At 42.7% G+C, this 13,094-nt stretch overlaps 1 protein-coding gene across 1 annotated transcript; it reads right to left on the bottom strand.

Moving 5' to 3' along the window:
• On the bottom strand, window positions 1-11,529 carry LOC310875629 (uncharacterized protein). Its single transcript, XM_083788917.1, has 5 exons — window positions 11,274-11,529; window positions 5,374-5,463; window positions 4,915-5,156; window positions 2,032-2,114; window positions 1-1,259 (listed from the first exon to the last, which is right to left on the bottom strand). Exons 1-4 carry the CDS (start codon window positions 11,347-11,349, stop codon window positions 2,064-2,066), a joined length of 459 nt encoding a protein of 152 aa, XP_083645043.1. The 5' UTR covers window positions 11,350-11,529; the 3' UTR covers window positions 1-1,259; window positions 2,032-2,063.
• Window positions 11,530-13,094: the final 1,565 nt, after the last annotated feature.

The raw sequence follows: 13,094 nt of genomic DNA, 5'->3' as shown, positions 1-13,094 counted from the left end.
TAGGATATCATTTTTTTTATTAAGAACAGACGGAAAGAATCATATTTGTGCATTTGAGACTGCAGACAGGAAACATGAAATAAAAAACACATTATGTTCTGCTGTTGAAGTTTATGCTTTTGATTGAATACAAACTGTTGATGTTAAACTGCACAGACATACACACAGCACGTGGAATGAAACATTCACACATTATTAAAAAAAAAGAAAACAACATTTAGCACGCATACAAAAATCATGTCAGAGTCACACACAATGTAGCCTCGGAAACCCAGACGTTTTCATTACACACAATGCATAAGTGCTAAAGTTTGTAAAAAAGAAAGTGCCTCATTCCAATATCCACAATAACGCCTGGGGAACAAACAGGATACTGTAAGACTGTTTGGTTTTCTATTATTCCTCCCACATTCATAATAACTTGAAGGTACAGTGAAAAAGTTCATAAAAAAGAGTGGTTTTGTCTTTACAGCAGTGGTTCCCAACCTTTTCTGAATCGGCGTGGCCACTTCTCAAAGGAGTTTGAGGCCCAACCACCTGACCACTGAACACGGCACCCACTCGGCTGCCATGTTAAGTGGTCACTGGTCAGATGGGTGGGCCACATGCAGTATCAGAGCATGTTTATTTTAACCCATTTAGACCTGGGAACGATTCTACAAATGTCTTCTAAATCCTGACAGTTTTCTTGAAAAACCCATGTTTCTATGTCAGTCATTCTCAAACATTTTCATGTCAAGGACCCCCAAGATTATATGTAATTGGCCGACCCCCCCAGAAGCAAAGATTTGAGTTAAAAACGTTGGCTCTGAAAGAATATATTCAAAGAGTTGCATGACATTTTCAAGATTTTTCAAAAATAGCAGACCTACAAGCTATTTTCAATGGCTAAAGTATAACATAATGCTGTAAACACCAAAAGGGGTTCCCGACCCAAAATGGGTTTGCTCCATCATTCAATTGTGTTGCAGGCAGCTTGGATCAATGGAAATAGTATAAGTAAGTATACTTTTAGTTTATGTAATTCCTGGGGCCAATCAGTGGGTCACAGGTTGGGAATCGCTGTTATTACAGTTCTAGAAGACAGTAATGCTGGTTTGAAGTGAGTCGTGTCGTGTGGCATTTAAAACTGTGACAGTTGCCATTCTGACGACGGCAGCCATTTTAAAGGGTTTAAACAGGTCAAAGGTCAGGCTGGTGAAGGTCCCTCCATGGTGGCCTCAACATAAAATTCTGTCAACCGCCACACCCAACATCACCTGAAATACAATATGATAATATCATCATATATACTGTATGTTATACTGTATTACAAAAAAAATGTTAAAGCTAAAAATGCATGAACAGATGGAATGTTATTTTTTCATTTCCTCTCCCCATTTGAGTGGAACAATGTCCCTTTATCTCTCAGATCTATTTCATCATTCAGTAGCTTCAGGACTTTCACATCTAGACTCAACCTGTCTATGCTTCTAATCTGTATCAGTGTAATCAGTAATGACACGGTTGTATTTGCACTGTGCTCTTCTTTCTCCATACAGCTGATGATGTGGTGGTTGGTGGGGTGGGCGTTGGAAGAGGGTGAGCAAGCTATTTGTATATTGTATTATGTATGTATTTGTGTATCTATTTGTATCTGTGTGCTGTATGTTTTGTGTATTTGTGCACTGTATGTTTCATTATTTAATACATCTCATTCCTTCAATCTGAAATTGCATTGCATCTAATAATAACCCATAGCACCCTCTGCTGGAGAAAAGAATATTCATAATATATTGTCTCAGTTAATCAACAGCGTGAGCAAGCAATTTATAATGAAATACATTAAATACCCTATAAAGAGGTGCTATGAGTTACTAACATTTATTCCTCCTTAATTTAGCTACAATTAGCTACAATCTAGGGAGACCTCCTCCAACCAGTACTGTACTTTATATTGTATTAACTAACTCTGCCATCATTGTGCCATGCTTATTTGTTAAAATGAAAGGTGCGTGCGTGTGTGCATGCGTGCGTGTCAGCGTAACTCACCACCTCAGTGTAGTGTGTCTGTGTGTAGACTCTCATAGTGTGTTTACAAGCTGTAGTGACACCAACAGTAAACTCCAGTGAACCTGTGATTAAAAAAAAAAGAACATGAACTCCCATACTGAATATTTAAACTACACCAAATTACTAATTACTAATCTATTATGGACCTCCAGCACTGGAATTCCACTGGTATTCTATCAGGACTTTGATTACTATTGGTTTTCTATCCTACTGGGGCCTCTTGTAGTACTGACTCTCTATCCTACCATGACATGTACTAGTAATGCTGGTTCTCTATAGTCACTGGTTCCCAAAACACTGGATCCCTTTATTTTTTTGTTTCCTGTTTTCTAATTATTATTATTTGAAAACATGTAGAATGTAGATGGTCTATTTTCACTAGTTTGGGTCCCGGGGAGACATCGAATTTCTCTTTTGGGGTCTTGACGCTTGGGAACCTAGCCTGGGCAGCATTCCATTTTGCGTTTTTGATCCGGTCGGGAGCGGATGATATCGCTACGTCATGTTGTAATGTAGACAGTATTGTTTTGTAGTTCACAATCCGGAACTTCCTTTTCCCTCAAACCGATTTTTCTCAATAAAAGCTGCAGGCTACGAAAGCTTTTATTGTTATTCTTCCGGTTTGAGGGAAAAGGAAGTTCTGATTGATTGTTCCTGCCTGTTGACTACAAAACAATACTACAACATAGCGATATCCTCCGTTCCAGACCGGTTCACACGGCACTGTTGTAACAGAGACCAGGCTTTCCTCCGAGGTGGAAAGCCTGCATGAAGCGAGGTTATTGGGAACCACTGTTCTAAATGATCCTGATCCATGTGGCCCACATGGAGCTTATCTCCTGTTTCTGTAGGGTGAGATAGCTTGATGTACAAGACAAGTACACCCCCCTCAGCCCCTGGACATGACTATTATGTCGCAGGGACCTGCCCCCAATCCAACCCTTGATGCTGAGACAGTGCCAAGCACGGAGGCTGGGTACGATTTCTTTATTGTCTTTGGTATGACTCAGCCGGAAATTGAACCCCGATGTCCTCAGGGCGGACACTTTATCACGCAAGGCCACTCCCGTATAGGACCTCTAGTATGGCTGGTTTTCTATCCTACCAGGACCTGTAGTGCTACTGTATACTACTGCTGGCCAGTAAAGTAAAGTGAAACTATCTAAAACTATCTAAAACTCTAAAAAACATGCTCTGTGCACGCACGCACAGAGCATGCACTCTCCCTCCATCTTATCTCTCCACCTCCCACCTCCCTCTCATTTCTTTCATCTCTCTCCCTTTCTCTCGAAAGATCCAAGTGGAAAATTACTTTTGGATGAATCATGAAAGTCAGAACAGAATGCCTCAGGACATCACTGACAGTAGAAAACAAGGTTGTTTCATGGGTGTATGTGTGTCCAGCCAGCATACCACCAAATACAAAGAGACCACTGTGTGTTTATGTCCGTCTCCATGCTCAGCTGCATGCGCACACGTGTGTGTTTGTGCGTGTGTGTTTGCGCGTGTGTGCGCACGCGCACATGTGCGCTTGTACATGCATGTGATGAGCAGCTGTTTGAGAGTGCAGCCAACTGTGGTGTCAAAATCGTTTTAGATGGAGGGTTGGATCAGTCTTCTAAATGAGATTTCATTTAATAGGTCTGTTCAACGCTGACGTGCTCCAATGCTGTCGCAGCCCGCTGGGTTATAGCTACACACACAGCATGTGTTTATCTGCTGCACATGACATCCTCAGTGTTCATTTAACCACTTGAACCTTAGCCTCCCTGTTGTGTGTGTGTGTGTGTGTGTGTGTGTGGGGGGGGGGGGGGGCATCCTGGCATCCAATCTAAAATGATGAAGATCAGCTTAGTGTAGAGTAGAGCGAATACCATAGAGTATTAAAAGGATGGAGACTGAACCGGAGTGATAGCCCCGCCCCCCGCTATTCATTTCAGTGGAAGTTGCTCAGTGGCGTTTTGAAGCACCCGGAAGAACCGTCTTCTAATGCGTTTTTTCGATTTGGGCACAAAATGCGGAAGTGCAAACGAGCGCTCAATGTTAAACCCCCAGCTGCACGGGGTTTCCTCGTCATAACTCCACAGGTCCGCCTGCAGTCCCACCTCTTACCACTAGGGCACAGTGCTTTGGAGAGCCTCCTTGGCGAATACAGGAGGACAGAGGGTGCATATTTTGTAGACATAGTATTGTAATTGTATTCTATAGTTTCATTGTACAGATATTCTACTGTTAGATGGATGTTAGGTTCTTAGTTTACTTTTGATCCGAGATGACTATTTCTATGTATTTGATGTATTACCTTGTGTGACTGTAAATTGCCCTGGATAGGCCGGGTTTAAGTGGTTACTCCAAGAGTGCAAGAATAGTTTGATTGATGATAATTGATGATAATGGATGTCAATAGTTTGTTTAAAAAAATATAACTTCTTCTTTAATTCCTTAATCCCAAAAACCCAAATCATCCCACATAGAGGTCAGACTGGACCATCCCAGTAGTTTAACTCCCCTGAGAGAAGACATGAATAATGTTAATGGAGCAGACACACTGTCTGGATCAAGGTTTTTTTTAACGCATATTTCTGGTGGTAATAAAAATACCTTTGGAGCTGGATCCAGTGTGCGGATTCTATTTTGGATTGTTTCTTTGCCCAGCACATGACATTCAACTTTAGATGTGCCGTGCATGCTTTATGCTTTTTACTTACGCACGCACGCACACATTGTCTTCCTTAAAGACAAAGGTTGCAGTGAGAATTCAGCATGTCGTTTTATTTAGACGCAGTAACTAATTTGTTATATTATTGATTCACTCCCATGATGATTTCACACACACAACATAACAGTGTTTTCCTGTCTTACCCATGTGACAGGAAGTGAAGCGGCCTTGCTGGACTGGACCTGCTCCCTCTCTGTGGTTGTCGTGATGGTCACCGGAGTAGCGTTCACCTCTGGACCTGATGTCACCTCTGGACCCGAGGTCGCCTCTGGACCGAAGGTGACCGGTCCGGAGGTCACCTCGTCATCGTACACCACGTCCTCTCCCGGTTCAAAGTCTTCGTCGACTCCGAGAAACTTATCCAACTCATCGGTACTGGCGTTACCTAGGAGGAGACGCACGCAAATGTAAGTGTGACTGAAGTGATCAATGTTGGCTGTGAATAAGTTCATGTGTTGCCTATATTCTGTACATTTAGGGCTTGTTTGGACTCAAGGACTGAACCACTGCTGTAAAGAGTGGGTGGGATATTAAAAGCAACTGAAAAATATGAGTGCGACAGTGCGTGTGCGCAAGAGAGAGAGAGAGAGTGAGAGACATACTATAGAAACTATATTCAAATGTAGAATTGTAGTCGATGTAGTCAGGGTTTGGTGTCGCATCATCAAAGTCATCATACTGGGACTGGACCACTGAAAAACACCCAGACATTACCAATCATTACCAAACAATAAGAACTGTATACATACATTAGAATGTATTAATCACAAACAACATGCGTACGTTAAACATTACCATATACAACATGGTTAAAATAACACAAAGTGTTTTCAGGTCATGGAAAGAAAACATGTTCTGACTCACTGCAAGGACACTGTTGGAGTGTCCTTTACTGCAAGGACACTGTCCTCAATGCAGAGACACTGTCCTGACTACTACCTCTTAGCATAGTGGTTATTGGTTATGGTTCTCAAGTTATGATAGTTCTATGATTAAAACAAGGCAGGCAAAGTGAGTGACAAATAAACCCTCTTCTATCTTGAATCCTTTTGCCAGCATTCTTGTGAGAGCAACAAAGGGTTGTGTAGTTGTCTGTTTATGTTGTTCAGTAAAAGTGGTGGTATTAGGGCTTGTTTGTTTGTGTGTGCCTCGACGGAGCGGGCGGTAGAGTTTCTGCTATCTGCGCTATCTGGTTGTGGTGGGCCGGTCTGGGCCGGGCGGAATTTTTGTCCCAGTCCAGCCCTGGTCAGAATCCCTGGCATTACACAAGGACATTTGCCCTGTTCTCACTGCAAGGACAGTAGGCTTCTTCATTAATGTGAGGAGGACACGTGTCTCAACTCCCAGAACATGATGAAGACGTGTGTCTTCAGTAGGTCTGGGTTGAGTCAGTCAGAGCGTGCGAACCAACCGTCAGTCACACCAGTTACATTACATTACAGTTACGTTAAAAATAAACTGACGCACACACACACACACACACACACACACACACACACACACACACACACACACACACACACACACATATGAATCAATATCCGGGGAAGAGGACCTTGAGGAATAAGATATTCCCATCATCAGATGTGGTCTCTGTGTGTGTGTGCCCCCCCCCCCCCCCCCCCCCGTGTGTGTGTGTGTGTGTGTGTGTGTGTGACAGCCCTCAGAGACACTGTTTCCTCAAGCACACATCTGACATTTGGTGGGAATTAAGTTGTAATTTATCAACAGTGAAATAGTGGCCCCATGGTTAGAGTGAGACAGGGAGGTCGTTGGTTCACTTCCTGGTCGAGTCATACCGAGGACTATAAAAATGACATACAGTAGGAAACCACTGACTCCCTGCTGCTTGGCACTCAACATGAAGGGTTGGATTGTGGTAAAGCACTATGACATGTCCAGGGCGTGTACTTGTACATCATGTGACATACTAGCATCATGCCCAAGCGGTGTATACTTGTACATCATGTGGCATACTATAGCATCATGCCCAAGGGGTGTATACTTGTACATCATGTGGCATACTATAGCATCATGCCCAAGGGGTGTATACTTGTACATCATGTGGCATACTATAGCATCATGCCCAGGGGGTGTACTTGTACGTTGTGTGACATACTATAGCATCATGTCCAGGGGGTGTACTTGTACATCAAGCTGCCTCACGCTACGGAAACAGGCTCATAACCTATGACCATGGTTCAGGTTCCCAAGGATACTTACTGTCTCCTCTCCTCTGTCAAGACAGACAGAGTCTGACTCTCCCACAGTCTTCCTCTCAGCTTTCCTGCAGTCTGTTTCTCCGACACTCTCTCCCTCAGCTTTCCTACCTCTCTGACACGCCCTCTCAGCTTTCTGTCTGTCACTCCTACACCGGCTCCCTCTAGACTCAGCTTTCCTACAGTCTGTTCTTCTTCGCTCTACTTTCTAAATAAAGCGATTGCCTAAAATAATACACATGAAAAGATTTACAGAGTTCCAGAGGGGTTTGAACCCACGCTGGCCTGTGCCTCTGCACGCGTGGTCATTGTGATAAATCGTTTGTCTGTGTGTGTGTGTGTGTGTGTGTGTGTGTGTGTGTGTGTGTGTGTGTGTGTGTGTGTGTGTGTGTGTGTGTGTGTGTGTGTGTGTGTGTGTGTGTGTGTGTGTGTGCGAGTGCGTGCCTCACTCCATTTAGCGCTAATTGTGTAGAGTAGACAGTATCCCGCACCCTTTCCCGTGTGTTTTGCTGAGAACTGAGTGGGCTGTTGGAAATGATTGTCCTGTAGGTGCGATGAGATCACATCACTGTTCCAACAAATGTAATAAATTCCTGCCAGAACTGTGATATGAAAGTCAAACACTACCTGATTATTTCTCAGGACTGTGGTTGTTCTCATCTACACTATAGCTGTAGTAGACATAAATAGGCTCAGTATTAGTCGTCCAATAGCTGTAGCAGCATTTTAAACAAAGTCATAATTAAAAGCAGCTGTTTCTCACAGTATGACTCACTGACTGACAGCTACGTAATATGATACCTGCGTCCGTGTGTGCGTGTGCGCGTAATGTAGATCATGAGTTATGTCAGCATCAGAAATTCCTTCAAAATAAACTTAAAAAAGAAGAAAGAAAAGAAACATGTACCAGATCTGTGTAGAGAGGAGAGGAGAGGAGAGCAGTAGAGTGTTGGCTCTGTGACAAACATGTCTACACAAAACAGCTGGACGGATGCACGTGCGCTCTCACACATGCACACAGTGCTCACTCATACACCATCTCTTAGACCCATATATTTTAGCTCTCATTGAGCTGTTAATGGTTGTCCTTAAAACACATTGAAAGTTAAAACTGTAAAGAAAGCTGAGAGGGAGACAGTGTAGCAGAGACAGACAGCGGGAAAGCTGAGAGGTAGACAGTGTAGCAGAGACAGACAGCGGGAAAGCTGAGAGGGAGACAGTGTAGCAGAGACAGACAGAAAGCTGAGAGGGAGACAGTGTAGCAGAGACAGACAGAAAGCTGAGAGGGAGACAGTGTAGCAGAGACAGACAGAAAGCTGAGAGGGAGACAGTGTAGCATGAGACAGACAGAAAGCTGAGAGGGAGACAGTGTAGCAGAGACAGACAGAAAGCTGAGAGGGAGACAGTGTAGCATGAGACAGACAGAAAGCTGAGAGGGAGACAGTGTAGCATGAGACAGACAGCAGGAAAGCTGAGAGGGAGACAGTGTAGCATGAGACAGACAGAAAGCTGAGAAGGAGACAGTGTAGCATGAGACAGACAGAAAGCTGAGAGGGAGACAGTGTAGCATGAGACAGACAGCAGGAAAGCTGAGAGGGAGACAGAGGGGAAGCTGAGAGAAACGTAGTGGGGGGGAAGTGAGATTTATAACTGTTTATTCCGCAGCACTGAAAAATAGAAAACCACCTTGGACAAATAAGCCTTCCTGATGACATGCGGTGTGGTGGGGCTATATACATTTTCTATGACATAAACTAGAACAGACAAAATGTATGTTTTTAGCACAGTATTGTATTTGTCTTTCATTAACTGTTTCGAGGACGCCAATGGAAACAAGCTTTCTTGAATACCAATTGTATTGTACTGTACGTACTTCCCTACAGTGCTTGTCCATGCAAACTGTTAATGAAGTATTCAATCAATCAATCAATCAATCAATCAATCAATCAATCAAAACATGTATAGGATTTGGCCACAGCTGAAATAAATATGTTGAAATATGCTGAAAACCATATGTTGTAGCGTATGGCGTAATGTTTATTGTAAATATGTGCATATATGTGGATATATAGGATATATGTCTCATAGCTTATGCCTTATACTGTATATGTCCACATATATATATATGCCGTATATATGGATATAGTGTATGTATATATGTACATGCATACAGTAGGCCTATATTTAGATTGTAGAGACATTATGCAGACGGACAATTTTGAATATATGTCACAAATGATAAACATATGTTGCATATATATATATATATGTTGCATATATTTCATTTCCATGTGTCAGCTAGGTCGGGAGATAACAGGGGGTGCACGGACAAAAAAGAACCGCTATAGATAGTCGCTCCAGCTCTTTATAGTAAACAGAAAACACATTTTCAGGTGGGTGATAAATGTCATCACTCAGGAGAAAGAACCCCACAAAGATCATTTATCATCATTTGTGCTTCGGTTCCAATTTTGTCTTATTGTTTCATCATGTCAACTTGTTTATCCCATATCTCTCCCCCGATTGGATAAAAAGTGATATCCCGGCTGCCTGAATATGTATTTTCTGTTTACTCAGGATCTGGAGGGCCCGGGAGATCCCATGTTACTGAACAAATACTATAGGAAACTATTTAACACTTGTTTAACAAAAGAATGCCACTTATAGCACTTCTAATCTAAGTAGTGCAGTGACACGTATAGGTGACACAAATCTGTTACTTTAGCCTCACTTGAATGAATGACAACACGGCCCTTTTAATGTATTAACATTAACACTTGTAATGATTTAGCAAAAGGGCAATAATGGATAAGCAATGAGCATGTTTATGTTCTATTTATATAATACTTCTATTTAGTTTCTACATATACATTAGATCATTATAATCGTATCGATGCATCCTTAATCGATTAATGTGATACGTAAGTCACTGATTAGCCCATATTTCGTACTAGACAATGGTGTCGTGCAAAAATAGTGAAAATAGCTGATCTACAAGCTCACAATGTGTTTTTATTAAAACGGATTATTTGCTTTCATAAATCAATCAATTTGATTAACTGTTGCACGCCTGCTTTGCAAGTTGGCCATGGAGGTATAGCTGCAGATAAATGCACTGGTGGAGCAAGTTAGTTAGAGAAAATACTGCACTTCAGGGGAGGTAAATGTTGACGTGTTGCACACCGCTGTCATGCAGTTATTTTCTCATGAGTGAGTATAACCCACTTTGGTGTAATAACCCTAATTTATTGTCAGTGTAGGAACGGTATTGTTTCTGTTTGAAGGCCCCAAGTGGGAGCATATCCATACTATAGAAAGCAGTGGACCAAGAACTTGACACTTGTGGGACCCCACCGAAAAATGCTGACCTGGGAACGATTCTACAAATGACAGTTTTATGAAAAACCTCATATGTCTATGTCAGTCGTTCTCAACATTTTCATGTCAAGGACCCCCAAGATTTTTTCACGGCCGCTCACCCCCTAGCGGTTCTTGTATTCTTGTATTTGTTTTACTGAGGTTAAGGTATAGGAATAAGGTTATAGGTTTAGGCATAGTTTTACTGCTGGCGACCGTTCTGGGGTCACCGGATTTGACCCGGCGCGAGCGAGTTTTGGGACGAGCACTCTTGTATTCCTGTAGCCCTGAAACATGACTTTCATAATCATGACAGTCATGATGACGCAACTGAAGCCAGTTTTACGCGATCGCTACATTTACAGAGAGAACGTGTACATAAACATTCAGATTTCAAATAATACTACTACTACTACTACTGAATGAACTATTCATTCATTCAATTATTACTACTGTTACTATTACTACTGATAGTAATACTAATGTAGCTGCTATCACTACTACTAATATATAATTAAATACATGAACCCTAGCGTCGCTATTTTTGAGCTTTATCTTTAAACAAAAATAATTGATGCGATTATATTGTTATATTGTTGGCAGTGATCTTTAGCGGCGAGCGAAGGCAGGATAGGGCTCTGGGGGACTAGCTGCACTCATCTAAGTATATATGGGGTTTAATATGTGAAAGCTAATAACAGTCATAAGTTAATGACAACAACATGCACATTCTGCACACACACACACACACACACACAGAAGACAACAGCGTGAGCATGCACGTATGCACGCACGCGCACAAACTCACACGTGCGTGGAAAAACAGGGCACTGACTGCACACATACAAAGATAATCGGCACACACACACAAACTGTAGGAACACATGGATGCAAGCAAGCAATCACAAACTGCCCTCTGTACTCACCCTGATTCAGCAGTAAGACTCCTGTGAGACAAATTGAGAGAAAGCCCATCCAGCAGGACTGTTTCGGACTGTGCATGGCGTGTGTGTGTGTGAGTGCGTGTGCGTGCGTGCACTCACTTGTGCGTGCGTGTGTGTGTATGTATGTGTGTCTTGTGCGTGTGTGTGTGTGTGTGTGTGTGTGTATGTGTGAGAGGGAGAGAGATCAATGAACAGAAAGTGTGTGAGAGAGAGAGTGTGTTTGGGATCTGGCCACACTCTCCTCTGATCAGTGAATGAAAGAACTTCAACTCAGAGAGAGAGAGAGAGAGTGGACAGACGGAGTGAGGGAGGGGTGTGTTTGCATGCATGGGAGAGGTCCAGGAGAGGAGGAGAAAGGAGTGAGGGGGTGGGGGTGGGGAGAGGAAGGAGGGAGAGAGGGGGGGGAGGAGAATGGGGGGTATCAAGAGGGACCCTCTCTCTAGTCTCTACTCTTCCTGCCAAGGATTCTTTATCAGACTCACAAAACCACAGACTGACAGAGAGGCACATTTTACAACTGCTGCAAACAAAGGAAGAACGTAGAGACGAGTTGTTTGTCTCTCATCTCTGTGCCCATTTTTAGAACGACTAAATCGGATTTGTTCTCTCCTCCCGTACCAGATGTCCCGCGGATCGTGCAGGAGGACATGTCTTGCAAACAGTGTTGATTTCGTCGACTAAAACTAAGACGAAAAGTGTTCGTTGACTACTTTTTTTCACTGACGAAAACTAACTAACTAACTAAATTAAAACTAATCTATGGTGACTAAAACTAAGACTAAATATACTGACAATTTCGTCAACAGATCAAAACTAGACTAAAATGTTAGGAAGGGACTAGTGGACAAGAGATCAAGTATAAGCAGTGGTGAGCTGGCGGTAGGGCTGTCCAGGGCGCCGCCCCGGTAGTTTAGACACTGCACGCACCGTCGCACGCCCCCCACATGCAATTCAAATGAGCTTTATGCACACTAGTTAAAAAACCCACAAAACACCACTGAGTATAAGTCATTTTACAATTGGTTGCATGCTGAAAATAGCCGATCGGCATCAAGGCCCGACAAAATACATTTTAGTCGACTAAATCAACTGTAGAGATAGTCGACTAAAATCTTATAGTATTTATTCGACTAAAACTAGACTAACACTAAAACACACTAGGTGACTAAAATGTGACTAAAACCAAATGAACCATTCAAGAGACTACGACTAAAACTAAAATCAAAATTTGCTGCCAAAAACAACACTGATGTCTTGTGGCAAATGTCACTTCACCTCTGGTGTCCTGTGACCTGCAGTGAGGGAAACGTCCCCATTGTGAATCATGAACTCATGAAACGAGTGTATTTGCAAGTGTTGCCGTGCTGCAGGCCTCCTGTCGTGGAGGAAGTGAGCGTGTCTGAATGGATGGGCTCCCATCAAGCGGCCCATCCTGCACGCGGCAGGGGGTCTAGATCAATCCACACCACAACACCTGAATGCTGGCGGGTTGCCGCCGGTGCCAAAATGCCAGCCAGCCGTATAGTACACAATAGATTAACCTCTTTTAAAACCTGGCATCCCTGTTTTGGGCATGTCATTATTATTAGTAAATCTAAATCCTTTTTATCTAAGAATTATTATTGTTGTTAGCTCCTAGATCTGCTATTTTGGCATGTAGAAAAAGAGACAGAAGTGGCTCACTTTCAACTTCGTAGACACATTGAGGTTTAAAAACAGTGGGGTGATATAATTTTTGTTTCCAGTATTTTCCTAACCCTAACCCTAACCCTAGACCTAAAGTAGATGGATATGTATCCATTC

This window comes from Protomyctophum parallelum (assembly GCF_964188405.1).
Source record: "Protomyctophum parallelum genome assembly, chromosome: 1".
In the NCBI taxonomy this organism is placed as follows: domain Eukaryota; kingdom Metazoa; phylum Chordata; class Actinopteri; order Myctophiformes; family Myctophidae; genus Protomyctophum; species Protomyctophum parallelum.
The sequence above is the reverse complement of the archived record's forward strand: the minus strand, read 5'-3'. Positions and strand labels throughout refer to the sequence as shown.

Coding starts and splice junctions, on each gene's coding strand:
- LOC310875629 (XM_083788917.1), bottom strand. CDS start 11,349: ATGCACAGTCCGAAACAGTCCTGCTGGATGGGCTTTCTCTCAATTTGT. Junction 5,464..11,273: donor AGTCTTACTGCTGAATCAGG/GTGAGTACAGAG, acceptor GGTGTTTTTCAG/TGGTCCAGTCCCAGTATGAT. Junction 5,157..5,373: donor ATTTGAATATAGTTTCTATA/GTATGTCTCTCA, acceptor GTCTCCTCCTAG/GTAACGCCAGTACCGATGAG.